The sequence below is a fragment of the Ictidomys tridecemlineatus genome, chromosome 14 (assembly GCF_052094955.1).
Source record: "Ictidomys tridecemlineatus isolate mIctTri1 chromosome 14, mIctTri1.hap1, whole genome shotgun sequence".
NCBI classification, from domain to species: Eukaryota; Metazoa; Chordata; class Mammalia; order Rodentia; family Sciuridae; genus Ictidomys; species Ictidomys tridecemlineatus.
In genome coordinates, this window is record NC_135490.1 from 62,867,084 (window position 1) to 62,893,904 (window position 26,821).

General features: G+C 47.4%; 1 protein-coding gene across 8 annotated transcripts in view; it reads right to left on the reverse strand.

The window, feature by feature from the left end:
- Positions 1–566: 566 nt before the first annotated feature.
- Positions 567–26,821, reverse strand: part of Fgfr1 (fibroblast growth factor receptor 1) — a 54,551-nt gene continuing 28,296 nt past the window's right edge. For 2 of the 8 annotated variants that reach the window (XM_078031226.1, XM_078031225.1), the window contains exons 3-18: positions 17,889–18,155; positions 16,490–16,579; positions 16,039–16,211; positions 13,003–13,126; positions 11,879–12,069; positions 9,827–9,971; positions 7,506–7,709; positions 6,542–6,686; positions 6,190–6,311; positions 5,394–5,504; positions 4,779–4,969; positions 3,799–3,921; positions 3,530–3,600; positions 3,102–3,239; positions 2,823–2,928; positions 567–2,723 (exon numbers count right to left, since the gene is read on the reverse strand). In XM_078031226.1, the coding sequence (XP_077887352.1) occupies positions 2,547–2,723; positions 2,823–2,928; positions 3,102–3,239; positions 3,530–3,600; positions 3,799–3,921; positions 4,779–4,969; positions 5,394–5,504; positions 6,190–6,311; positions 6,542–6,686; positions 7,506–7,709; positions 9,827–9,971; positions 11,879–12,069; positions 13,003–13,126; positions 16,039–16,211; positions 16,490–16,579; positions 17,889–18,155 (2,378 nt within the window). In that variant the 3' untranslated portion in view covers positions 567–2,546. Of the gene's footprint in view, positions 2,724–2,822; positions 2,929–3,101; positions 3,240–3,529; positions 3,601–3,798; positions 3,922–4,778; positions 4,970–5,393; positions 5,505–6,189; positions 6,312–6,541; positions 6,688–7,505; positions 7,710–9,826; positions 9,972–11,878; positions 12,070–13,002; positions 13,127–16,038; positions 16,212–16,489; positions 16,580–17,888; positions 18,156–26,821 lie in introns of all 8 variants that reach the window. The other 6 variants (XM_040268680.2, XM_078031227.1, XM_005338394.5 and 3 more) reach the window with 6 other exon arrangements.

Genomic DNA, 26,821 nt, shown 5'->3' on the forward strand with positions numbered 1-26,821 from the left:
GTGCCACCCAGTGGTGGCTGACAGACACAGTAACTTCATTAAGATAGATTTCTTGCTTCATTTCATGTTCAATCTTACTTACCTGAGATCAATACATTACATTAGCAGGGCCAAGGGAATGATGATCTTCAGCCTATGGCAATTAGGAAAGATGGAAAGGCAGTATTGATTAATGCTGTGGTGATCCCAGGCCCTAATCTTTTAACCCTCAGGAAACCAGACAGATTCAGCACTTTGACAGCACAATGTCTTCATTAGATAAACTGGATTCCCTTCCCCAAGAGAACCAATCTGGTCATCTAAGTAAAATGGCCATTTCATTTTCTCTCAGGTCAATTTCACTATCTTTTATTTGACAGCCAACCCAGCCTCTGGGGAAATTTGTGGGTGATTGTGAGTAGTAATAGCAAGGACATCACTGTTATAATAATAGTGCCTTATATTTCTCTAGCACCTCCCCTACAGGCATATAAAGCCCTTTATAGAGCCTCCATCCACTCAAACAAAATCATATCAAGGTAGGGCCAAGGCAGAAATTACCACCACTACAAGGAAAGACACTACTATATGGTCTCAAAGCACATGATTTTAAGAGCTAAAATTCATTTCCTGGTTCCGTTCACTAAATTATGCCTTCTTTAAACATAAACACAAATGGCAATATGCCAACAATTGCATATTTACAGAGAAAAACAAAGACAGAAAATTGTACAATGGTTACCAACACTGCTGCTGCCAAAATATGCCCAGCTCAGAAAGGAAATTTAAAGCAGCAATCCCATTTCCCCTACAGAAATGCTGACCATTTTTTGATTCAGCAGTAGCCCAGCAGAAAGCAAGCTTAAATAAAGGACAGGCTGAGTAGTACTAGGTTGAACAATAAGGTACAGAAGAGCCAGAATCCACTTGGTGAGGACAGTGACAACCAGCAGGTGGCAGAAGCTTTCAAGCAGCCAAAAACCAAAACATTTAGAGAATTTTTTCCCCCCTTCCTGAGGGACGAGGTGGAGTTTGTAGAGGAAGAACTATAGGAAGCCAAGATCTGTGATAGACCCAACAAATGCAGTCTGGTCATACAGATACAGAAGAATGGTTTGGGGGACAATAATGAACAGAGGAGTCTGGAAAAGATAAAGCAAGGGACCTGAATGTTGAAGTACACGACAAGTTTCTCCTTCACTCAGAGGCACAGGCCAAGCCACACCCACATCCTGGGTGTTGGGGGAGCTGCCTATCTGGGCCTGAGTCTTAGCAGACCCTTCTGAACAATCCTTAGCTTTCCTCTCAGTCACTGTAGATTTTACCCCTTGGCTGTTCCAAGGCCTTTCCTCTCTGTGGCCCCTTCCCTGCTTCCTCTGAGGAAACAATCTGTGGTTGTGGGCTGTTCAGTCTTGGCTCTCTGCCCAGTACCTCTGGGGCACAGTTCCTGCCAAGATGCAGACATCTTCTTTTCCTGCCTTTCCAAAAGCATGGGAGAGGTAGGAGGTTTGTTCTGGAGGTCTGGGTGCACGACCTAGGAGGAAGAGGTTACAAGGGAACTGCAGGGAACATGGTGCCTGCTGGACAGACAGCCCCGGGGCCCTCAGTCTCCCTCCTTTCCTGTGTTCAGTTGCTCCCTTTTCACACAGCCCATATAAAAATGAAGCAGCAGCAAATTTTATTGAGGGACCTAAACTGAAAATAGGTTTAGAACATAATTTAAAAAAATAAAACAGCAAAAGTAGCAAAAAATATATGACCTTTTTAAAAACATTTTCCTTTTTTTTTTCTTTTTCTTTTTTTTTTTCTTTTTTTTTTTAATATATAGCAACTGATGCCTCCCAACCACCAGGAGCATCTTACCCAATGGGTAAATCTCTGGTAACGACCCTTTTAAAAAGACATGTAAATATATACTCAGATTTATACACTTTGTGTTTTCTTCGTAGCTATGTACAAAGCCCCCAGTTCAGGGCTGGGCCCCAGGGCCACATCACTGCTCCCAGTCTTTGCCTCATCATCCTCTGGTACCAGGAATTTGGTCAGCAAAGCAAATTAGTATTGGAATTAATAAGCCACTGGCACCATCCATCTGGAGCAGAGGTCACCTTCAATTGAGGCCGAAGCACTGAGCTCCCTACAGCTGCAGCCCTGAGGACAAGGCACCTGCCACCAGAATGCAAGGGGCTGACAGGTTAAGGTGAAACAGACAATACCAATACTAGAAAGCTCAGTAAAGCTCTCACTTGCATGCCTGCTCACTACCCACTCCCCGACCTTCCAGGCAGTGCTGGGTGACAGGGAAGGGTCTTGGTCCAACACCTGGGAGAGAACAAAGTGGCCACCAGCAAGTACCTGCCTCTTTACTCCTCTCTCTCACAAGCAGGTTGAGAGGAAGAGGAGGAAGAGAGAGAGCTCAGTGGGTGCAGGCAGGCCACACAGGAAGGCCTCAAGTAGGCGGCTGGCTCCTGCCAGCAGGAAAGGGGCGGGGAAAGGCAGTGAGTCCAGGGAGCTGTGGGTGAGGGACACAATTGATGATGGAGGTTGGGGAAGGAGGAGGGTGGCAGTCAGCGTCGTTTGAGTCCACCATTGGCAAGTTGGGTAGGGTGTCGGGGCAGACAGGGCTCCTCAGGCAACGGCTCATGAGAGAAGACGGAATCCTCCCCCGAGGAGCAGGTAGAGCTTCGGGTGTCAGGAAAGCTGGGCGAGTACTGGTCTAGGGGCATTGACAGATCCAGATACTCCTGTGATAGGTGAGAGAGGACGATGGTAGGGCATGCCCCTCCCTGCAGCAGGGTTTGCCACACATACCCATATGATGGCCTGAGGGCCGCCAGTCTTACCTGATTGGAGGTCAAAGCCACAATGCGGTCCAGGTCTTCCACCAGCTGCTTGAAGGTAGGTCTCTGAGAGGGCACCGCATGCCAGCAGTCCCGCATCATCATGTACCTGTGGCAAGATTGTGAGGTCAGGGAGGAAGGACGGAAGTAGAAAGATGCGTCGGAGGCCTTAGGGGAAGGATGGCTAGGAGGGGTTACTTCTCTAGATGAACACCCCTCTCCCTCTGCCTTCGAGACCATTCTTCCCCCCAGGGCTTGGCTGAGGAATCTTCTCAAGCTTACAGCTCGTTGGTGCAGTTACTGGGTTTGTCCATTCGATGACCTTCCTTCAGCAGCTTGAAAAGCTCCTCCACAGGCACACCAGGATACGGGGAACCACCCAGAGTGAAGATTTCCCACAGGAGCACCCCAAAAGACCACCTGCAGATGAGCACAGAGCCACTGAGTCTCAGGGAACAGAGTTGGGTTTTCCTGTCTCCCTTTCGGAAGCCAGCATGGCAAGTACCCATCCCAAACCTCCCCCTGCCCAACACAACTCTTAACTCCAAAGGGAATACAAGGGGGAGACTGGTGCTCTCAACATATAGGGACAAAGCTAGTGGATAAAATAACGTTGGTGTCGTCTCTCCAACACAGGAGACTCTCATCAATCCAGGGGGCATCAGAACTCCCACGCTCAGAACCCCTGGCAATTGCTTATTCAAACTCACACATCACTCTGATGGGTATAGATCCGGTCAAACAGTGCCTCAGGAGCCATCCACTTAACAGGTAGCCGGCCCTGTGAGCAGCATGAGAAGATTGGGAATAGCCCAGGGCAGGGAGGGCACAGGCAGGGGGAGGTCAGTGCATAATTTCAGCCCACCCTTCCACCCTGTCAAGGACAGCAACCCAGGTGGGTTATAGCAGAGACACCTAAGTGGGGGATGCCTGGTAAGACAGTGCCCAGGGCGGGGGACAAGCCCCAGGCAGCACTTACGTTGGTTGTCTTTTTATAGTAGTCGATGTGGTGAATGTCCCTAGCTAGGCCAAAGTCTGCAATCTTCATGACATTGTCCTCTGTCACCAGGACATTCCTGGCAGCTAGATCTCGGTGGATGCACTGCAGAGGGGAGGGTGGGAGGCAGGTGACAGCCTTGAAACATGCACCACGATCCAGCTGTCAGAGTCCCCTCCGTTTCAGCACTCACTCTGCAGCCAGCAGCAGACCCAGCTCATCTGCCATGCTGTACCCTCTGAGCATCTATTTCCCCTCCTAGAATGTTCTTTTCCTCTACTCCAAACACCTCCAGTTCCAGGCCTCTCAATCATTTTAGAAAATATTTCTTATAGGCCTCCGTTCTGGTCCTTCTAACTCTGAGCTTCTGGATTCTCACCCCAAAGAAGGATCTTCAGGGGGCTGGGGCTGCGGTTCAGTGGTAGCGCACTTGCCTGGCATGTGTGAGGCACTGGGTTTGTTTCTCAGCACCACATATAAATGAATCATATTAAATAAAAGTCTATCAACAACTAAAACCAACAAAATATCCAAAAAAAAAAAGAATGTAAGCCCTGTCTCTCCAGGCACAGCCTATCCATGGTGAGCTGGTGTTCAAAGAAAGCTACCAATTACTGAGCACCGAGAACTACACTTAATTTTTACTGTCACAGATATGGTTTCATTTTATTCCTATAATATAAGTATTATTATCATTTGATTAAAAAAAGATGTTCGATAGCTTTCCAAGGTTACACAGAAAGTGGTAGAAAACAGATTGGAACCCACTGCAGTCTGATCCCAAAGCCATTAGGCTATACCCTCTCTCTTGCCTCTGAGGCTCCCTGAAAGCCTAAGACAGCACATGTGGTCAGAGGTCAATATGTGTATAACTCTACCAAAAGATTAAAAGTCACAAGTTGGAGTATCAGCAGGGCTTTGTCCCATCCCAACCTCATTCATGGAGCCTTTAGGTTCCATACCTTCTTGGAGGCAAGATACTCCATGCCTCGGGCCACCTGATAGGCACAGGATACCAGGTCCTTGGAGGAAAGCTGTTCCTCTGGGTTGTGGCTGGGGTTGTAACAGTATTCCAGACCCGGGGGCCTCCGGGCCTGCAGGAACTCCCGCAGGTTACCCTTAGAAGCATACTCCACAATGACGTACAAAGGACCTGGGAACACAAGATGAGGACACAGCAGGTCAGGTAGTTGGTAAGGTTTAGCATCAGCTGGAGGAAATACCAATCCCCCAAACACATCATACATATGTTCCCCGATCTTAAATGCTGTTTCTACCTCCTGACAACAGGAAAAGTCATTCTACTACCCAAAGAAAGTCAGAGAAACAATTCTTCCGACCACAGCCTAGAAAGTTCCCAAGCAACATTGCGGGTAAGAGCCTTAATTTAGACCACAATTACTTCTCTATTCCTGCCCATACAATGTGTGTGAATGTAAATGCCTGTACTCTCAGATGAACACCAATGGGCACCAGTTCAGATCCAAAGAAATACATTCTAACCACTGCTAAACTAGCCTCTCCTCTTAACCCCGAGAGAGAGTCCTTATCACTGACACTCAAGAGCCAGACCCTACCATCTTGAGTGCAGGCCCCCAGCAGGTTGATGATGTTCTTGTGTTTCCCGATCATCTTCATCATTTCCATCTCTGAGATCAGGTCTGACAGGTCCTTCTCTGTTGCATCCGCTTCACATACAAACCAGAGAATGGGTGTGAAACTCTTTTAACGATATTATGGAGGGAGGGGGAAGGACAGGTAAAGGACAGGGGAAGGGTGTATGCCTGAGGGGCCCCTTTGCTCCAGAACTTGCTTTTCCTCTCCCCACTTCCCAATCAAGTTTATTTTCCCTTCCCTATGGGAGCCAATTCTGCAATATATGGTAGCAAGTGTGTCCAGGGATATAGTAAGAAAAATCAGTTATGGGATCTAGAATGAGCACCTGAGCACAGCCCAGGATGACATCAAGAATGAGGTGATGCTGGGCATGGTGGTGAACGCCTGTAATCTCAGCGGCTTGGGAGGTTGAGGAAGGAGGATCGTGAGTTCAAAGCCAGCCTCAGCAACTTAGCAAGGCCCTTAGTGAGACCCTGTCTCTAAATAAAATATAAAAGGGCTGGGGATGTGGCTCAGTGGTTAAGTGCCCCTGGGTTCAATCCCCAGTACCAAAAAAAAAAAAAAAAAGAACGAAGTGAGATGATAATAGCCACCTCACATCTCAGGGCACAGAATACCCTTCTACTCGCAGGTAACCCATGTAGGCACATAGCAGGTGTAGGCACTGAAAGCACCAGAGAAGGTATCCCACTTGGTTGAGACTAGTTTGCCTAGAAAGGGAAGGGTTTTCTTTTGCAAGGCAGAAATATTACTTACACTTCAACATCTTCACGGCCACTTTGGTCACACGGTTGGGTTTGTCCTTGTCCAGCCCAATGGCCTCTGCCAATACCACCTGCCCAAAGCAGCCTTCTCCCAGAGGTTTACCTAAGACCAGTCTTTTGGGGGGGAAAAGAGAACAGTGTAAGCTGCGGCAAGTAAGTCGAAAGTCTTATGACACCCCATCTCTGCCTCTCCATATTTCACCCAAGTGAGAGCACAGAGCAGACAGCATTAGCTCTGGAAGCACTCATATACCTTTACTCCCTGGAGGTCATGGCATACACAGTTCCCATCAGAGAATAACAAGCAAAGGGAGTTCTGAAAAACTTGGGAGTTAGAGTAGTACCTGTCTCTGGGTAGCTCCCATCGGGGATCTTCAGGAAGCTCATATTCAGAGACCCCAGCTAGCATGGGGGTCCCACTGGAGGAGAGACGAGAGGGTCGAACCAGAAGTACCCCAGAGTTCATGGATGCACTGGAGTCAGCTGACACCTGCAGGGGAGAGTGGGGTCACCCTTCTAGCAAGGGTGTGAGGAGAGGGGGAGTGGCAGTAGCAGGTTCCTTTCAGTTCCTCATCAGGACTTTTAACCATGGCAGAGGTACGCTTCTATCTACATGACATGCTTCCCTCAATGCAGAGTGGCAGAAAGACCATCTGAGGTCAGAAGACCAAAGTTCTAGAACCTGACTGATTTCCACCACCTGACTAGCCTTTCTGGACTTCATTTTACTCACCTTTTAAATGAACAGACCAAATGTACCTCTTTCAGCTTGATATTTTATAGCTCTATCACAATAACAAAACTATTCTTTTCCCAATTCTTTGCAAAAACCTTGCCTCAGATTATAGTTTCCTATCCCCTAAAGCAACTTCCAGAGTCAGCAGTGTTCTGAGTGAATGGTCATTCCTGCATACACCTTCACCTCCTGGGAGGTTTCCTGAGGGAGGGGCACACTAAAAGGAAGGGGGCATGGAGGACCTAATCAGGCCTTCTCCACCTCTAATCAGCCCTGGGGACAGTCCAAATGCATGATACCAGCTTCACATTTAAGACAAGACTTTCTCTAAATTCAGTGCCAGGTGAGTGGGGCAGCTGTATTTGTGACTTATAGGAATTTACAGGCATGAAAAGCAGTGTGAAACTGATTTGGGAACACCTAGAACGTTCCAGAGGCCTAGAGGCCAGAAAGCAAAGCCTGAAGAAGATCAGGGATAGTGGAGGGGACAAAGCATGAGAGCATGTGAGACAAGTCCCTGGAGGCCCAGGAAGAGAAGGTGGCAGAGAGCATGCGAATCCCCCATCTACTTTCTGTTACCTGTCTGCGCAGAGGGATGCTCTTGGCCAGCTTGTGCACGGCCATCTGGCTATGGAAGTCACTCTTCTTGGTACCACTCTTCATCTTGTAGATGATGACAGAGCCCACCATGCAGGAGATGAGGAAGGCCCCTGTGCAGTAGATGATGATCTCCAGGTACAGGGGCGAGGTCATCACTGCCGGTCTCTCTTCCAGGGCTGAGTCAGTGTGAACAGGTTGTTAGCAGGCTCTGGGGCCCCCCGTCCATAAGAGGCCCTGCTCCATAAGAAACATGAAACCCATCTCCTTTCCCCCGGGAACTTTTAGGGAGGGGGAAGAACCAAGACAGGTCCTAGCTAGGATTGTGATTCTGACACAGGGGATTAGACGTCCTGAAACTTTTGTGTTGTCTTTAAACTGACTTGAAGCCCTTAAAGGGAATGGACTAGACTATCTCGCTACCCAAGTCCCATCCTCCCTTATACCAGATATTCCTCGCTCACAAGAATGGACTGCTGGGCTAGACAGGTGATCAGGTATCCCAGAAGCAGCTGAGAAGCGTCTTCGCATGCCTTTCTCGGGCTCCTTATGGAAACAAGGCCCTTCTCAGCACAGCTTCAGCACTGTACACACATACTTATCACATGGGAACAGACAGTTTCTGAGTCCCTGACCCCAAGGGCCCAGGAGGTCATTATATATGAGGCCTGTATCTCGTTCAGCCCTGTATGCTGCAATACCTGGCAATACAGGGGGATTCAGGAGACAAAGAAAGGGAAGGTAGGGACCCGCCTGTGTCCTGACTAAACATCCCGCCTCACGTCTGTGTCATCTGTCAGGTCAGACATGTAAATATTTATACCTTGCCAAACCCCAGGCAAAACTGATTTTTTTTTTAGAATTTTTTAATATTTATTTTTTTAGTTTTCGGTAGACACAACATCTTTATTTTATTTTTATGTGGTGCTGAGGACTGAACCCAGCGACCTGCGCATGCCATGCTTGAGCCACATCCCCAGCCCCAAGCAAAACTGATTTTGACTTTTAAACATGTTTGGACTGCTCTAGATGAAAAACAAACTTTTTTTTCCCCCCTATTCCTAAGAACTCAACAGATTCTGTAGGACTCAAAACTTTAGGAAATGGGAGGAGGCATTATTCTATTCTCTTCTCCTGCCTTCTACTTAGAATTCACACTCATGCCGACAGAAGCCACACCAGTTAGTTCACCTTTTCCTTCAACACGAGAAACTTGGTGCCAGCATCAGCGAGCACTCTCTGCCCCGCCATGTGGACAGTCCTCCCCCTTCTATAGTTCTCCCAATCCTCCCTTTAAAACACCAGCCAGCTACCAGGAAGGCGGCATCCCTGGGAGCCCTCCCAGAGGGGCACAAAGCACAGCCCTGGAGTGAGCCTCAAGTCCTGACAAGGAGACAGCTGAGCTGATAAGGGGAGAAGGGTTCTAGTGGAGAAGGGTTCTGTTTTTTCTTCCCCCAATGTTGAGAAACGAAGACAACTCATTGGGAGCACAGACAGGACAGAGACAGGAACAATGATAAAAACAGAACACTTCTCTTGTCACAAGCAGGGCATTGTGAAACCTTGCTGGGCAAGCAGATCAGACAGGGGCAGAGGGAAAGAGAAGAGAAAGGAGGGCAGTCTAAGCAGCCATAGGACACAGCAGCACCCAGACCACATGCAGGGCACTCAGAGATGCAGTCACAACTAGCATTGGCCCTGCAGTCACCAGTCCACCACCCTGCGCAGGTTGCAGGCTCCTTCCATCCTGGTTCAACATGCAGACCTCCTTTCTTGAGAGAGGAGGGTTGGCAGTAGCCAGAGAGGATCATCATGCCTCCAGTAGCTTCCAGAGACAGGTCTGACTCAAGGCAGCTGAAGTTTACTGTCTAGATAGTGACAGAGGATGGCAGTATAGAGGGGTGGACCAGCGCTGGTCCTTCAAATGGCAAGCCTTTCTGACACTCAGCATCAAATGGATGAGGGAAAGCTGCTGGATCCAAGGAGGGAAGGAGCCTGCCCTGGAGAAGGGCCCAGCTGCACGGTAAACCAGAGCCCGTGCATGCATTGCATTGGCCAAGGGGAGAGACAGATGCAGGTGTACAGGTGGGACACCTCTGTGTTCCTGCAAAACCAGGAACCTCTTAAGTCGAGAGGATGTAACCCTCCAAGGTGGAGCAAAAAAGGGCACATGGTAGGCAGGAGCCATCCCTCTACCCACCTTTCCCGGCACTGTATGTCCCCTAGCCACACAATGCATGCTCCCCCCGTGCCCATGGCAAGGGCAGGACATCGAGAGGAGAAGTACAGTGTATACCTTCCAGAACGGTCAACCATGCAGAGTGATGGGAGAGTCCGATAGAGTTACCCGCCAAGCACGTATACTCCCCCGCGTCCTCAAAGGAGACATTTCTTAAATGAAGCACTTCCATCTCTTTGTCGGTGGTATTAACTCCGGCAGTCTAGAAGAGACAACGGAAGCAAAATGGACAAGCACCAGACATGGGACCTCGAAGAGACACAGAGAAAGGGAGAGAGAGAGAGAAGAGGGGGAAAAAAAAAACAGAGGAAGAAATGCTCCCCAGCGTCTCCTTTGCAATAAGGAACAAACAAAAACCACCAGGCAGCGAGACCTGTTAGAGGAAGAGACTGAGGCCCTGAGGGAGGAACTCCGGCAGACCTGAGAAGAGGATGGCTGGTTATGACCCTTCACCAGACGCTGGCAGCCACTGGCCCATCCAAGCATGCGGGCGGTGGGCGGCATGGAGAAATGGGGCCCGGCAGGTGGGGGGCTGTTTGGTTTCAGGTAAAGAAAGTCAAGGTATACACAGAAGGGAAGGAAGGGTGCTGTGCGCGCGCGTGCACACACACACACACACATACACACAGACACACAGACACACACACACACACACCTTGCAAGGGAACACCTGGTCCCTTCTTTCATCCACCACTCAAACCATCATTCCTAACACAGCAAAAGTCCATGTGCAGATATACATACAGCCAAGGAACAGACAAGAGGCACAGAGGGAGCCACCAACACAGTACCAAACCAAACCAGCCTCCCAGGCCAGGTATTTTTCCATGGCTCTGGGCACTAGGAATACAGTAGGATAACAGGGAGAGTCGGCGCTCGCTTCCCCTCCTGCCCCAGCAGTGTGGGGCCTAAATCAAGTTCCCAGCACAGGGTCCCATCCATCTCCCCTTTACCTTTTGCCACAGGTCTGGTGACAGTGAGCCACGCAGACTGGTTAGCTTCACCAATATAATTGGAAACCTTACACACATACTCCCCGCTCTGGGCCTCTGTCACATTGAACAGGGTCAGCACCTCCGCATCCGAGCTATTAATCCCCGAATGCTGGAACAAACCAACGACACACCAGTCAGTTGGGCAAACACTGAGATGTGGCCATACTTTGCTCCTGTGCCACTTTCAGGCAGGCCCATGGAGCCAAGGCAAGGGAAACACTGAGGGATTTATAATTTTCCCCTTTTGAGTAGGACAAAACAAGGTTGGCCCCTCTGAAACATTTGATTAAAATTTTTTTTAAAAAAGAAAGAAACCACTGTCCCAAAGCAAATGTTCTGTTTGTGTTAAACCCACTCCTTCAGGACTGAAGCAGGTATTATGGAAACAGGCCAGGGCCATGACCCCTCTTCCTCCAGAGCAGTTGCAGCACCAGTGGTGGAGGGAAGGGCCAGCCGATAAATCTTTGGGACAGCCAAGTCAGGGGAGGATGCGGTCTAACTCTGGGACAAGAAGGTAAACCACTTTCCCAGCTTCTGGTTACTTCCTGTTGCAAGATCCACTGGAGATTTAGCCAATTACCTTCCCTGGATTAATGGAGCATTCAGGGACAATGAAAGTCTGGGAGTGAAAGGAAAAAGGAAGAAAATGCCATTACTCCTCATACCGCTTAGAATTTATGAGTGGCATTTGCTTTTCCAACTAAACTTTGTTATCATTCACCCACTTGCTGAAACACCCTAACTTGGGAATCTAGCAGGGTCAAGACTGGGAGACCCTAGCAGGAAAGTTTTTGGTCTCAGGCAATGAATAAGCAGGAGTCCAAATGCACTGAGTGGCTGACCCAGAAGTCCTAGCTGTCACTCTCCACACTTTTAGAAACTGGCATGGCCCACTCCCCAGCCATGTGTTCCCAGCTCACCTCTACTTTGTGATATGTCACTCGTCCTAGGGAATGTGGCTAGATCCCTACTCTGGCGAGTGTATGCCTGAAGGGTAAGGGTTTAGTCCCAGTCCTGGATACTGGGCCTGACCACAGAGACTTGGAGATATCCCCTAGGAGACATTGGTCACCTTCCCAGCACACTGGCCCATAAAGACTGGGGCCAAGATTACCTTCAAGATCTGGACATAAGGCAGGTTGTCTGGACCAATCTTACTCCCATTCACCTCGATGTGCTTCAGCCACTGGATGTGGGGCTGTGGGTCACTGTACACCTTACACATGAACTCCACATTGCTGCCCAGGGCCACTGTCTTGTTGGCAGGCAATCCTGCCTGTAGGATAGGCCGATGTGGGGACCGCTCTGTAGAACAATGGAGAGGACAGGCTTGTCAGACTCTGCCATGATCTGGTCCTGGCTGGGATGCTGACAGAGGATATCATCCTAAAGAAAGGTGTACACCCACATTGGTGCCCCCTCAGCTTTCCCAGTGACAGGCAGTACCCTTCCTGGTGCTTCTGCTGAGCCCTTGAAACTGAGCTGGGAGAAGGGATACCTGTCTTCTAGCCCCAAGCCCTCAGGAACCTCCTCTCTGAGGCAATGTACCCACATTCACAGACACAGTTAAATTCTTGTCTACATGAAGAACCCTGCAACTCAGTCACATCCCCAGTCTATCTGTAACATCCACAGCCTACTTGTCAACTAGAATCATAGTCACTCAGACTCTTGCTGTCCCGAGCTTATGGCAGCATCAACCAAGAGCTTGTCAAAAACCAGAATCTAAGACCTACGCCAGACCTCTGGGACCACAATCTTCTTGGAATATACTATCAAAGCCAGGGCAGGATGCTGGCTGTGACACTGCACCCCGAGATCTTGGGAGCATGAGATCCAGATCTTCTAGAAGAACTGGGCTGCAATCATAGCCCCAAGAGGCATGGTATTCCTCTTGGAGTCTCCTGTGATGCCCCACAGTGGGTACATGCTGTGATTCTACATTCACAGAGTGTCTGACCTCACTAAGCCCTCAAGGTTATGTGCTAACATTATGCTACATTTAGCATCAATGCACAAGCCACATCTTTCAGGATGGACCATCAATAGCATCTTCTGCTCCACAGTAACATATAGCTTTCAGGTGTATCTTCGTCTGACCTTCTTCATTCTATTTTGTAGACAAGAAAAGTCAGGCTTAGTAGGGGAAGTGCAGTGCTACATGCTATCTAGGAATCCTGTGTTTGCCAGCCCCTGCCCTTTCCTCCAAGCCTATTCCTGCCACTTTGGCTGACTTACCCACGACGTCGAGCTGATAGGTGTGGTTAATGCTGCCATACTCATTCTCCACAATACAGGTGTAGTTGCCTTTGTCTGAAGGTACCACAGAGTCCATTATGATGCTCCAGGTGGCATAACGGACCTGCAGGGATACATGCCAAAGGGTTCCATTGAGGGTCTAAAGGAGAATGCAGGTGAAAGCCACAGGGCAGTACTGGCACCCCGTAGCACAGCCCCTTCCATCAGAGCAGGCAGCATGTGGCCCCAGGCTGCAATGTTAGCCAGAACCAAGTAGAAAGGGCCCACCCATTTACCCATTTATACTCAGAGAGAACATATCCTGCAAAATGGCAGATGAGTCTGAGAACTCTGATCATCTTCACTGTGGCATTTAAGGCCAGCCATGATGTGGGCAAATGTGCTTTCTGCACTCTCTCCTCAATTCACTAGGAACCTTCCCAATCTGCACTTCTTTCCATTCCATTCTTGTGCCATTCTTGTGCTCTCCTCCTAAGAGAGCCTCCTTAACAGTTCTTGGCTGCCTCTGACACTTCATTTCAAAACCCATCTCTGCCTCAAGTTGAATATCTGGTCAGATCTGTTCTCATCCTTTCCTCTTCTGCATCTCCACTGAAGCACTAATCATGGTCTCATTTTAAAAATAGCTTCTCATGGACATCTGCCCTCTTATTAGACCAGAATATCTTTATGGGCAGGAATGCTATGTTGTCCCATCTGAAACACAGTAATTTGCAGACAGTAAGTGCTAGTGAATTAACTCAAAAACCTTTCCCTATTCTTTCTGGTTCCTTCTGCTTAGAAAAGAAGCTAGGTGATATGAAAGTTAAACATTATCAGAGACTCTGAAGAAGGGCTTAAGACAAAGATGTTCTTCCTATAAACGGACAAAGGAGGGCTGGGGATGTGGCTCAAGCGGCAGCGCGCTCGCCTGGCATGCGTTCGGCCTGGGTTCGATCCTCAGCACCACATACAAAGATGTTGTGTCCGCCGAGAATTAAAAAATAAATATTAAAAAATTCTCTCTCTCACTCTTAAAAAAAAAAAAAACAGACAAAGGATACAACAGAATTTACCAGAGGAAAATAAAGTTGCTTATTAACATGAGACTTCTAACTTTATTAATAAGGAAAACAACACACACACACACAAAAAAAAAAAAAAGAAAGAAAAGAAAAGAAAAGAAAGAAGGAAAAGAAAATCTATGGCTTGAGAGGCCGAGGTAGGAGGACTACCAGTTCAAAGCCAGCCTCGCAAAAGCAAGGCGCTAAGCAACTGAGTGAGACCCTATCTCTAAATAAAATACAAAATAGAGCTGGGAATGTGGCTCAGTGATCAAGAGCCCCTGAGTTCAGTCCCTGGTTCCACCTCAACCACTGCAAAAAAAAAAAAAAAGAAAAAAGAAAAAAGTGAATTAATTTTCCCCTTTTAAGAAAGTAATTGGGGCTTGGAGATATAGCTCAGTAAGAGAGTATATGCTTAGGAAGCGCATGGCCCTGGAATGAATCTCCAGCCTACCAAAAAAAAAAAAAAAAAAGGCAGTAGTAATTGGGTAATATGAATCAATAGCTTAAAAAACATTCACACCCTTTGACCTGAAAAGTTCATTTCCAGCAGTCTGTCCTAAGGCCACACATTTCAAAATGCTGATTATATCTTCTGTAACATTTACATTAGTGAAAAACTAGAAAACATCTAATAGCTCAAAATTGTTAATTAAAACTATAGGGTATTTTTACAATGGAACCTTCCTTCCTTCTTTCCTTTTCTTCTTTCTTCTCTTGGTACTAGGGATTGAATCCAGGGCACTTTACTACTGAGCTATATCCCCAACCCTTTTAAAAAATATTTTGATGCACATCTGTAATTCCAACAGCTTCAGAGGCTAAGACAGAAGAATTGCAAATTCATGAGGCCCTAAGCAACTCAGCAAGACCCTGTCTCAGAATAAAAAATAAGGGGTTGCGGATATAGCTTGGTTGGTAGAGTACATGCACAAGGCCCTGGGTTCAATCCCTTCCCCCCACAAAAAAAGTGTTTTTTTAAAAAAAAAAAAATAGAATAAAAAGGGTCTGGGGCTGTAACTCAGTAGTAGAGCGCTTGGCTGTCATGTGTGAGGCACTGGGTTCGATCCTCAGCACCACATAAAAATAAATAAAAGAAAGGCCCATTGACAACTTAAAAAAGGTGGGGCGGGTGGAGGGCTGGGGGTGGGGCTCAGTAGTTAAGTGCCCCTGGATTTAATCACTGGTACAAAACAATACAAAAATTAAAAATCTGAGACAGGGTCTTGCTAAATTGTAGATGCTGCTCTCAAACTTGGGATCCTCCTACCTAAGCCTTCCTAGTAGCTAAAATTATAAGGGGTTCACCCCCATGCTTGGTTATAATAAAATATTTCAAAAAAATTTTTTTAGTTATACATGGACACAATACCTTTAGTTTATTTATTTACTTTTATGTGGTGCTAAGAATTGAACCCAGTGCCTCACCTGTGCGAGGCAAGCGCTCTACTTCTGAGCTACAATCCCAGCCTATAATGAAATCTTTTTTAAAAAAAAATTTTTTATTAGTGCTTTATAGTTATAATGGAATCTTAAGTAAACCATGAAAAATTACTATTCAAACACTCATGCTTGAAAAAGACTCATAGTGTTGTTAACAAATAATAAGAAATTATACAACATGATCAATTTTGTTAAATTGCTATACACATAAAAAAAGATGATTTTAAAATTTATTCACATTTTTTTTAGATTGAAATTTTTAAAAATACATTACCATTATAGTTTAAAAAAGCATTATTTGAAACAATTAAAGGGGGCTGATGGTATAGCTGTTCAGTGGTAGAGTGTGTGTTTAGCATGCATAAGGCCCTGGCTTCCATCCTTAGTACCAAAAGCCTCAACAACAACAACAACAAAAAAACACTAATTAAAGGCATGTAATAAGTAAGGATCATCTATCTATCTCAGCTCTTCCATTCCCTTTTCTCAAACTTTTCTGCTGTTCCTATCTGTGTATACACGCATGTACCTTGTAGCCTCCAATCCTGTGGTCAGGTTTGAATTCTTTCCCATTTTTCAACCAGCGCAGTGTGGGGTTAGGTGTCCCACTGGAAGGGCATTTGAACTTCACTGTCTTGGCAGCTGGCACGGCATGCAATTTCTTTTCCATCTTTTCTGGGGATGTCCAATATGGAGCTACGGCTGCCCAGGGAAAGCCAAGAGAGACAAGAGGGATCGGGGAGAGGGATGGTCAGGGTCTGGGACAAGGTCTGGGTAGGACCTGGAGGTGCCCCGCCCATCCGCCCAACCCTTGAGAGCAGTGCCCAGCAATTATCAGAACATTTAAAGGGAGGGCAACTAGGCACCATGACCCTGGGTGCCCTCTGCTTCTTCCTTCCCGCTTCAACGAAGCCTCCCACTTCCCGCTTAAACCCAACTCCCAGGCCCCAGAGGCAGTAAGGAAGGAAACAGTGTCTCACGCATACGGTTTGGTTTGGTGTTGTCTGTCTCTTTCTCCTCTGAAGAGGAGTCATCATCGTCATCGTCATCCTCCGAGGAGGGGAGTGCATCTACAGGAAGAAGAAGGGGCACTGAAGGTCCCTCTGAGGCACCTCTAGATTTCCATCCACAACAACAGTCACCCCCTCAAGGCTTGTAGAGTCATAAATGAATCCAGCCACCCCTCCCCATGAGGACTCCCAGTCCCACTTTTCCCTTGGTGACAATCTTTCAATGGGACGAAACTGAAAACCGTGTGCTCCAGTGCTGTCTCCTCCCTTCCTCAACCCAGTGCACTGCCCCTCTCTGCCCAGAAGCCTCTCCTCTGAATGCTCCACCAGAAGCAGCTGTTCCTCTAACTTAACGCCATGCTGCACTCAGAGGCCCTCTCTCTGTTCATGGCACCACCTGATTGCCCTGGGTGTCACAGTAGCAAGCCAGGGAACCTACATCCTTCTTTAGACTGCCAACCCCTGGGAAACAGGCAGATTGAGGCACACTGTGGCTAGGAGCTATTTCCAAAGTCATAGTTCCTTGGCATGGCTCTGCTGAGGTTTGGGAGATGCCCTTTTAACCACAGCAGATGGGGAGCCCACCACTACCAACATCTCTGCCCCACAAGTATGAACCCCTTAAAAGAACAGGCTTCACACCCATGTAGTCAGCAACAGGGCTCATGCCAGAGCTTTTTCCCGTCCTTCTGGCACTTTGGGGGATCTGGAGGGAAATAAAGAAGGCAAGTCCCTCAGTAGTGGGGCAGGTTCTCAGTGATGTCTGGGAGGAGGTGCCAAGTCTGCATCCTAGGGTACACAAACGGCTTTACTTCCTTGGAGGGTAGTTTTGTGAAAGTCACAATCTAAACGTAGTAGATTCCCAAAGTCACAGAGCTCTCTGGTTGCTCTGGCACAGCTCCAAGAGCTGGTTGGCAGGTATTTCTGTAAAGCCTGTGGACACGGTGCATCACAGCAGGGACTCACCACATATTCTGGGGCTCTAGTCACTAAGCTCAGTATCAAGTCCAAGTGGCAAGGTAGTGGCAGGGTGGAAGTTGGCTGAGAAAGAACCACTTAGCATCCTGGTGATCTGGGTAAGTTGTGGTAGGAACCTCGGAGGCTCTTAACATCCCAAGAGCATCAGCCACTCCTCTGAAGTCGGTCTTAGAAGCCCCACCTTTCTGGCCTGTGGTCCGCCCTACCTGGTCACCCCTTTGAGAGCTAAGCCACGCGGCGGGCAGGGAGCAATGTTAGTGGGCAGCAGTTTCTGAAGCAGAGTGGGGGCAGATCATGGCAGGGAAGGAGGTTCACCTCCCACTGAAACTAGCAGAGAGAGTCAGAGGGGTGGGTCCAGGGGGGAAGGCAAGGATAGGGATTGGCTACCAACCTGAGACATTGACGGAGAAGTAGGTGGTGTCGCTGCCAGAGGGGCTGCTGGTCACACAGGTGTAGAGGCCAGAGTCCGCGGGCACGGAATCCCGCACCTCCACCTCCTCCCCTGTGATGCGGGTACGGTTGCTTTCCACCAGCTGTACCCCGTCTCGCAGCCAGTTGATGCTCTGCACATCGTCCCGCAGCCGACAGCGAAGCTGCAGCAGGTCACCAGGGTGGACCAGGAGGGACTCCACTTCCACAGGGGCTCCCCAGGGCTGAGCTGCAGCCACCCATGGGGGCCGGGAAGAGGAACCAAGAGGGGAGAGGAAGGAGGGGAGAGACAAAGGGAGTGACGCTAGCCACAGCGAGCAGCGACCTCCCAGGCCTCACTCACCCCAGACACACAGCTGGGGAGGCAGGGATTGGAAGCAGCTGGCTACCTAGGACCCCGATGTCCTCTTCTCCACCCCACTCCTCCAAAAGTCAAAGGAAGAAAGAGGCAACGTTAGGAAGCGGCTGCAGCAGCATTAAGCAGATCACACTTCATTCCCCCCATCCTAAGGGGAAAGTCGGCCTTCACCAGGACCCGTGTCCAGGGTGCTCCCTCCCCACACCCTCAGCTCTTCATCAGGAATGGCCACTTGCCAAGAGGAACACCCCATTTCTCTTGGCTAGGTCAGCCTCACCCCTTTCCCTAGTGACAGCTAAGTGCTGCTCCTCAACAATCCAGCAGCGCCCCCAACACCCACTTTGGGAGAAGGCCCTGGGTTCACAGGGTTCCGTGAGGGTGGGCATCTGGCCCCCCAGTGAGTCAGATGTGAATGTGAGAGAGACAGCCCAAGGAGAGGTCAGCTCAGGGGAGCCTCCAGCTAACAGGTGTCGGCCCGAGGATTTGGAGCTTTTGCCTATATTAGGAACGGGGGCCTGCAGCTGCCACAAAACCCACACTTGCTCTGGCAGCAGAAGCTGCTGCACACAAAGCCCCTTTTTCTCCTCATCCCACTGCCCGGACTCACCCTCTCATGTGTGTGCCACCTTCCTCCCTATAACACACTGTCACACATCCACCCCACCCCACCCCTCACTTCTTTTCCGGCTTTAGACCTGGCCAGAGTGTCCATGGCTCACAAGATCTGATGTCACCAAGAAGACCCGTCCCTCTCCTGAGAACTTGCTCACTCTTGCTAGCAAGAAGGCCGGTGATCCCAGTGACTCTAGGAGCCTACCATCCCAGACTGAACAACTGCCCTTCACTAATGGGGGAGGGGAGAAATAAAGTTCCCACTTCCCTTTTAGGGTGTACATGCATTCTGCTGGCCTCTGGCTTCCACCACAAGAAAGCACTGGGTGCCTCTCACACCTGCCACCTGACCTACAGCTCCACACCTGCTCACCGAAAGAGGCTCAGGAGGAACTTGTCACAGATCCACAAGGCCCTGAAACACAACATGCTATTCTGATCTGCTGCTGCCCCATCACCTGCAGAGCCCATGTCTTTGCCTGGCTCTTGGCACACACTCTCCAGTGCTTGGCCTGGCAGGGACCTCCTTCTGGAAGCTGCTTCTCCCTCCCACTCTGACGCCATATTGACTTTCAGATCTCTAGCTAGCACCCCACCTGTCTTGTGCCTGGCACCCAAGAGCTGTTTAATAAATGCTTGCTGAATAAATGCCACAGATAGGGTCTCTTCGCTGTCTCTTCTCTTCTCTGAATCCCCTTTTTTCCTTTGCCCCACCCTTCATTTTAATGAGTCTTTTTCTGAAGTCTATCACATGTTCTCAGTAGAATCCTTAGAAGTAAAAATGTATGTCTAGGGCTGGGGTTATGGCTCAGTGGTGGAGCAATTGCCTAGCATGTGTGAGGCACTGGGTTCGAACCCTGGCACCACATAAAGATAAACAAATAAAATTAAAATGTGTCCATCTACAACTAAATGTATGTATGTATGTATGTATGTGTATACACACACACACACACACTTAAAAAAAATGAATGTCTAAAGCCAGACCTGGTGGCACACTCCTATCATTCCAGCTACTCAGGAGGCTGGAGCAGGTGGCTTGCTTAGCTCAGGAGTTCAAGGTCAATCTAGGCAACACAGCAAGACTCACTTTAAATACGAAAATAAGAGAGAGAGACAGACAAATAGACAGACAATGGGTGTCAACACATTGCAAACTACCAGAGGCTCAGTTTTCTTCCAAGGGGACTTGTACCCTGGCCACTTCAATTCAAGGTTTGTATCATAAATCTAGGCTCATCAGAAATGGGGGTGCTATTTTAAAAGGGCTCAGAAACTACTAACCTAGCACACATTTATTTTTGTGAATCCGGTGAAGGGGAACGCCACAAAGGTGAGCAGAACACACAGTTGATTAAAAATAAGCTTTTGTGGGTCTTAGAAAAAGTTATTCTTTCCATTTTTAATGATTTGTGGTTTTGCCAAATGAAGGCAGAAGAAAAGCAGTTTGGGACTGGATCCTTAAAGGAAAACAGCAGACACTCCTATTGATCAAATCTTACTTCCCTCAAGTGACCTCACTGATTAAATATTTTGTAGCTCGTGATCTGCATCAGCCGTTGGTCAACAGTGAACTCAAATTCTTAGACTCTGGCATCACACAGACTATTTCAACAGGTCCCAAAGATGAAAAGTAGTTCACAAAGACAAAAATCACAGCAAGGAGAACACTCAGACACTTGTCCCCAAGAGAGAGCAGCCAAGAGACCTGGCCCTGCCTACACCCACTCTGGCTTGGTCTCAACTAGAATGTGCAAACAAAACTCTCCTACACCATCTATGAAAAAACCTCAAGAACCAGCTTTCTTTTCTCCTGATACCACCCTTTGGATCCTGGTTCTCTTCCAAATGTGTCTCATTGGTTTCATTCTTTCCCATTCCTGGTTCCATCTTGGGATAACCTCCTATGTGACCTTTCTGGTTACAGTTCAGACTGGCCCCACCTTTTCTCCTCATCCAGACCCAGATCCCAGCCATGAATAGGCTAGTATCTATATCCCTGTTGTCCTTTAAGTCTCCCCACATCTCTTCCACCTGTTCTGTCCCACCTTCTCTCCCTAACAGAAGCCTTCCAATTTAAGTCTAGGAGTTCTCTGCCCTGAATACATCCTCCCCTCTATACAACTAAGTTTCTGCTGACAACTATCAGCATCTCTCTAGAGTCCTCCTGCCCTAGACTACACAAAGTCCACCATCAAAAAAGCCCACCAATGGCGGGCACGGAGGCACAGGCCCATAATCCCAGCAGTTTGGGAGGCTGAGACAGGAGGATTGCAAGTTCAAAGCCAGCCTCAGCAATGGTGAGGCGCTAAGCAACTCAACTGTCTCTAAATAAAATACAAAATAGGGCTGGGGATGCGGCTCAGTGGTTGAGTGCCCCTGAGTTCAATCCCTGGTACAAAAAAAAAAAAAAAAAACAAAAAAAACAAGCCCCCCAAGTCTTCAGTCTATACTAGTGTCTCTATTCTTAATTTTCTGTAAAATGGTTGCTAACTGAACCACATAAATTCACACTCAATTATATTACTGTCTTGTATTTTTTTTAAAACATCAGAGATAATTCACACTATAGGAATTCACCCATTTGAAGTGTACAATTAAATGGTTTTTGGTACACTGTCTCATGGTATCCAGGAGGGACTGGTTCCAGGAAACTGGCCCCCGTACCCCCATATGAAAATCTGAGGATGCTCAAGTCCCTTGTATAAAATGGCACATCACTTGCATACAACCTTGGTACTCCCCCTCCTATACTTTAAATCACCTCTAGATTAATCATTTGATTAATCACCTAATCAAATATAAATCATTGTTATACTGTATTATTTAGGGAATAAAAACCAGGGGGAAAACGTCTGTACATATTCAGTACAGATAATTACCCTTCCTCAATACTTCCCATCCCAGGTTGGTTTGAATTCATAAGTACAGAAACCACAGGAACACACAGCAGGCTGTGTATTCAAAGTTGTAAAACCATCAATACAACTTGACTTAAGAATATTTTTGCAAGACCAAAAGAAACCCTATACCCATAGAAGTCACCTCCATCTCATACCCTACCACTGATCTGCTTTCTATCTTTCTGGATTTATCCATTCTCCATATTGGTGAAATCATACAATAGATAGTGTTTTGTGGACTGGCTTCTTCCACTTTGCATAATGTCGCAGTACTTTATTCCTTTTAATGGCCTACAAATATTCCACTGTATGGATATACCACTTGCAGTCATCAGTCAACAGACATCTGAATGTGTTCTTTCTTAATTGTCAAAAATGTCCATGTCTTATCATGTACAACCATAGAAACGTAAGGTTGTGCTGCAATTGTGTACAATGAATCAAAGTGTATTCTGCTGTCATATATACCTAATTAAAATAAATTAATTAATTTTAAAAAGTCCATGTCTTGCCTTTCTTAAGAACAAGCAAGCAACCTAGAGCAAGATTACCTATTATAATTTCTCCAACAGTGCCCAACAATGTCAGAAACACAGAAACTACTTGATAGCTCTTCAACTAAATTTAGCATCTGGCAAAAGCTAATTCTTAGAGGAATCAAAAATCAGCCTAAGGCTCTAAGGTATTTGTGGCTTGTTCAGTGCTAGCGGTGCCCTTGAGTATGTGTCAGACTCTCTATTTACAACACAGGGATAATGCCACTTTCTTTTAGGAGGTGATGAAATGGTAACCAACCACTTATTTTATGGTGGGTCCTACTTCTGCATTGCTGCCCTGTACAGTGACCCTGACCTTGACACTGTCCTGTGAAAGGTGGCTTATTCCAGTGCATTACTGATCACCAGCAGCCCACAACTTAATTTCCCATTCTCTTTTGTTTTTTTCCAATGTCCCTCACGTTTTGACCTCTTTGGAGAAAAGGTCCTCCATCCCTGCTCTAGTTTAAAGCAGCTGGTCTTTCTCTGGTCAAGACCAACAGGCTAGACTAGACATGTCCTTAGGTGTCTATTAGCAAGAGATGAGCTAACTGATGCTTTTATTGAGCTGGCCATGAAAGGCGAAGAAAAGAAAGCCATTTTATTGCTCAGCCACTTGAAGCCAACATTCCAACCCTGGAACAATCTGATTCATTAGAATCAGGTACAAGGGTTGTCCTCAATACATACAATAGGGATGCTTGAAGGAAGCTGCAGACCTAAACACTTGCTTTATGTATCTTATTTCCTGAGAGATGAAGCGGGGATGGAGGCTGGAGACCATGTAGTATCTGGATGCCATGGTGACCCAGCCTGAGGCTGAAAATGTTCGACTGTGAGTCAATTTATAATGTTCACTATTACAAGCTCTGGATGCCATGTGTTTAAAAGTACACTGTGGAAAAAAGGTGCATTGTACTCGATGCCAACAGAATGGAGTCTTGTTATCATTAGGAGTGGGAAGGTTAGGGACTGACTTCACATGAACATCCTGAGAGGACTCAGGCTGCTGACTTCATTTCCAAAGCCCTGATTTTCTAGAAACAGGAGAGAACAAAGGCTCTTACTTAGCTGCTGAATAGGAAATGGAGGAGGTGCCTAGTCCTGAGACAAGTGCCTGGGACAGTGTGAAGGTGGAAACTCATGAAGGTTAGATTCAGAGCTCCTTGCATTGAGAGTGAAAGTGATTCATTCTGAATCCTATCCTGCTTCTCTAACAGAGCCTCTCTATCCCCTGCAGTAGGGAGAGTTCCAAAGAAGGGGACCCACCATTTTCAGTAATCCTTAAGGGAACTCCTAGAAAAGATAAGAGGTAGGGATGGAGGGGGGCCTTCCCATGGTGTTTCAAATTTAGGAACATGATAGATTAGTGTTTATGAAGCACTAGTGAGTCCTCCCTCCCTTCCTACTTGCCGCTCACATACTGCAGCTGTGCAATTCCCAACAAGCCAACAGGTGTGGCATTTTGCTGAGGCAAGACTGGCCAGAAATCTCCCACTAGTCGTTTAGCAGGAGGTTCTACCCTGGGTACATCAGATCAGCTCTAAGCTCTTGATTATAAATCTCTCTGAGTTCTGCCAACTATGGCTACTGTGCAGAGTGGGGGAATGGAGCCTGTAAGAGGCACAAGCCCACACACACCTTGTTATTCTTATGAGGATGAGACCCCAGTCCCTGAAAATCCAAGAAGATAGGAAACTGTCTTCAAAATAGTTATGATTAGGTGTGTCTGTGTAAGAAGAAATGGGTTAAACATCCCAGACATGGTTAAGACACCCAAGACATGTCTTAGCCTAACTGGGGTGATAAGATGCACACAACAACTTGATATATATGATGCACTTTATATTGCAACACGAGACAACTAGAGAATACAAGAACTATGTACAAGCAATCCAGCACAGGGTCTTAAGTTACACAACTTTAAAAAAAAAAAATTTCAGTGGTCAGAGCAAAGTGGGGCAAAGTTGGCAGGGAAGGAGGACAGCAAAGAATGAAATGCTTCTGAGCAAGGCTGTGCCTTTGTATGAAGCCTGACTGCAAGGCCTGCTTGGAACGGAAGGTTCATGATAGAAAATAGGAGAGGGGTAGTGGCAAAAAGATTTCAACTTGTAAGGCCAGGAATATAACAGAGCCACTGAAGAAGTCCCCGGGAACACATCTCTTTGTAGAAATTATAATGCAGGCCATTCATGCCACAGGGACAAATATACCTGAAAATGTATTTTGAAATACCACTTCACCAGCCCTAGTCCCATAACAGCCAATTTGATTTGGAGGTTATCCATCCCCAAATCCCACAACTTAACATGACCCCAGTGAAGACAACAACATATTTGCATAGCACTTTGCAATTTGCCACATACCTTCCCATACACTATCTAGTGATCCTTAAACAACTGTGTAAGACAGGAATACAATACTGGCTAATATTCACAGTGGGTGGACTATACCCCATATACTGTGCAAAGCTCTTCTCACAGACCATCTTATTTCATCCTCATAGCAGCCCTTTGGGGTTGATTCTCTTCTATCGTATATTTGGAAAAGTTTGTTTACTATATGCCTAGCACAATTCTCAGCATGTGTTAACTCTTTGAAACCCCACAGCCACCCTGTGAATTAGGTACTGTTATTATTCATATTTCACAGAGGAGAAACTGAAGCACAAAGGTTCAGGATTTGACCACGATGGCACACCTAAGTAGTAAATGACAGAGCTGGGATTTAAACTCAGGTGGCCTTGGTTCTTCAGAATTCACACACCCAGAATCGGGCTCTATCACTTTGAAAGGCAGCCTGTACCTTCACTGTATCTTTACAGACTTCTGGAGAGTGATGAAGCCCTTCTGGTTCAGCCCATTGATCCTGTGTGATGGTACCCAGGTCTTCCACCTCCTTAGTGGAATTCTTATCCTCCCTCCTTTCCTTCATCCCTTCAATCCCATAGCTCATCTAACAACCACTAGGTTATAATGGAATGCTTACAATTTATAAATATACTTTTCTGCCCATGCTCACCGACCTCTTGGAACAGGTTTGGCTGTCCACAATGACGGGTGAGGAAATGGGGGGTGGGAGGCACTACCAGTGCCCTCCTTGGGTACCACAGCTGATGTGTTACAACAAGTATACTCATGATCATGTCACTCCTGTTCATTCTCTTTTGAACATAAGAAAACAGAGTTGGACAGACTTCTCCCAAAGTGATCAGCGATGACCCAGATGACAGGCCTGCTGAGTCCTGGCTCCCTTCACAGCGCTTCTCACCCAGGGTGGTCCAGCAAGCGCTGTCTCAGCGTGTGGGTCAGTGAGAGGCGACCCACGCCAGGCATGCAGGGCACTGCCCCTGCCACAGGTAGAAGGCAGCATGGCCCTCCCTCTGGGCTCCTTGGCTCGACCCCTCGGTCACCTGACACCATTCCTCTTCTCAAGGCCCTCACCCTTGATTATGGCTTACAGCTGATGACCTCTGATGACCCACGGAGAAGATTAAGAACATTAGGCAAAGGGACTGGTCAACCCTCCCCTTGGGCCAGCTCTTTGGATCACAAGTCCTCAAAGAGGTCTCATGCTGCCTCCTGGCTCTTCACGCTGTGACAGCCCAGGATTTATTCCTTCCACCAGAGTCCTGAGCTGCTGAGCTACCTCCCCTCCCCCACCTCATCTGTCCAAACCTCTGGGTTCTTCACTGCCCCATCCTTCCTCAAGAGACCTTGCTTCTCCTAAAATACCTTTCCTCTCCTCTCTCTCCAACAATCTCTCCATCATGTCCCCAGATCCTCAAGCTCACCCATCTGAATCTGTAGTTGAACTACATTCTTAATGTACTTTTCCCCTGGCCTTGAAACTGTTCATGGCTTCATCTTGTACTTGATCTTGTGGCCTAGCCGTCAGGTTGGTCCACACATCCATGTCTTGACTCCCCTCTGGGGTCAGGAATAGCTGCTACATTGAATGGGGCAAAGGGTCTCTTACTTAGGCTTTGAGTAACTCACCCCTCAACAAACCAGACCTGGTTTGTTAGCATGATGACTCAGGGAAGCAATTTCTGTCATCCCCCATAAATCCCTTTGATTCTGGATTTCTGGGTTACGAAAACTAGGGGAGAAAGGCCATCTTCTTCAGCAACATGGGGGAACTGGTGGTCTAGGGATGTTTACGGTCTTGGCACAAGCTCCCCAGAGATAAATGAGGGGGCAATTGTGGGTGGGGGAGGAACTCGGGGTGGCTTTGAAAGCAACTTAAAAGGAACACAGAACAGCGCAGCGGGGCTCCGGGGGCCCTCTGCAGAGGTTTTTTATTACGTTATTTTGGCTTTGAAATGGAACTGAAAACTTACTTGAGTCTGGCAAGACCAGGCCGGAGCCAGGGACTCTCACTGAAATCCTGGATAACACCCATCATCCCATAGAGTTGGGATAGAGAGAGAGAGCCTTAAAGGTAAGTGACTCCCTGAACTTATCCACAATACAAGGGAAGTCCC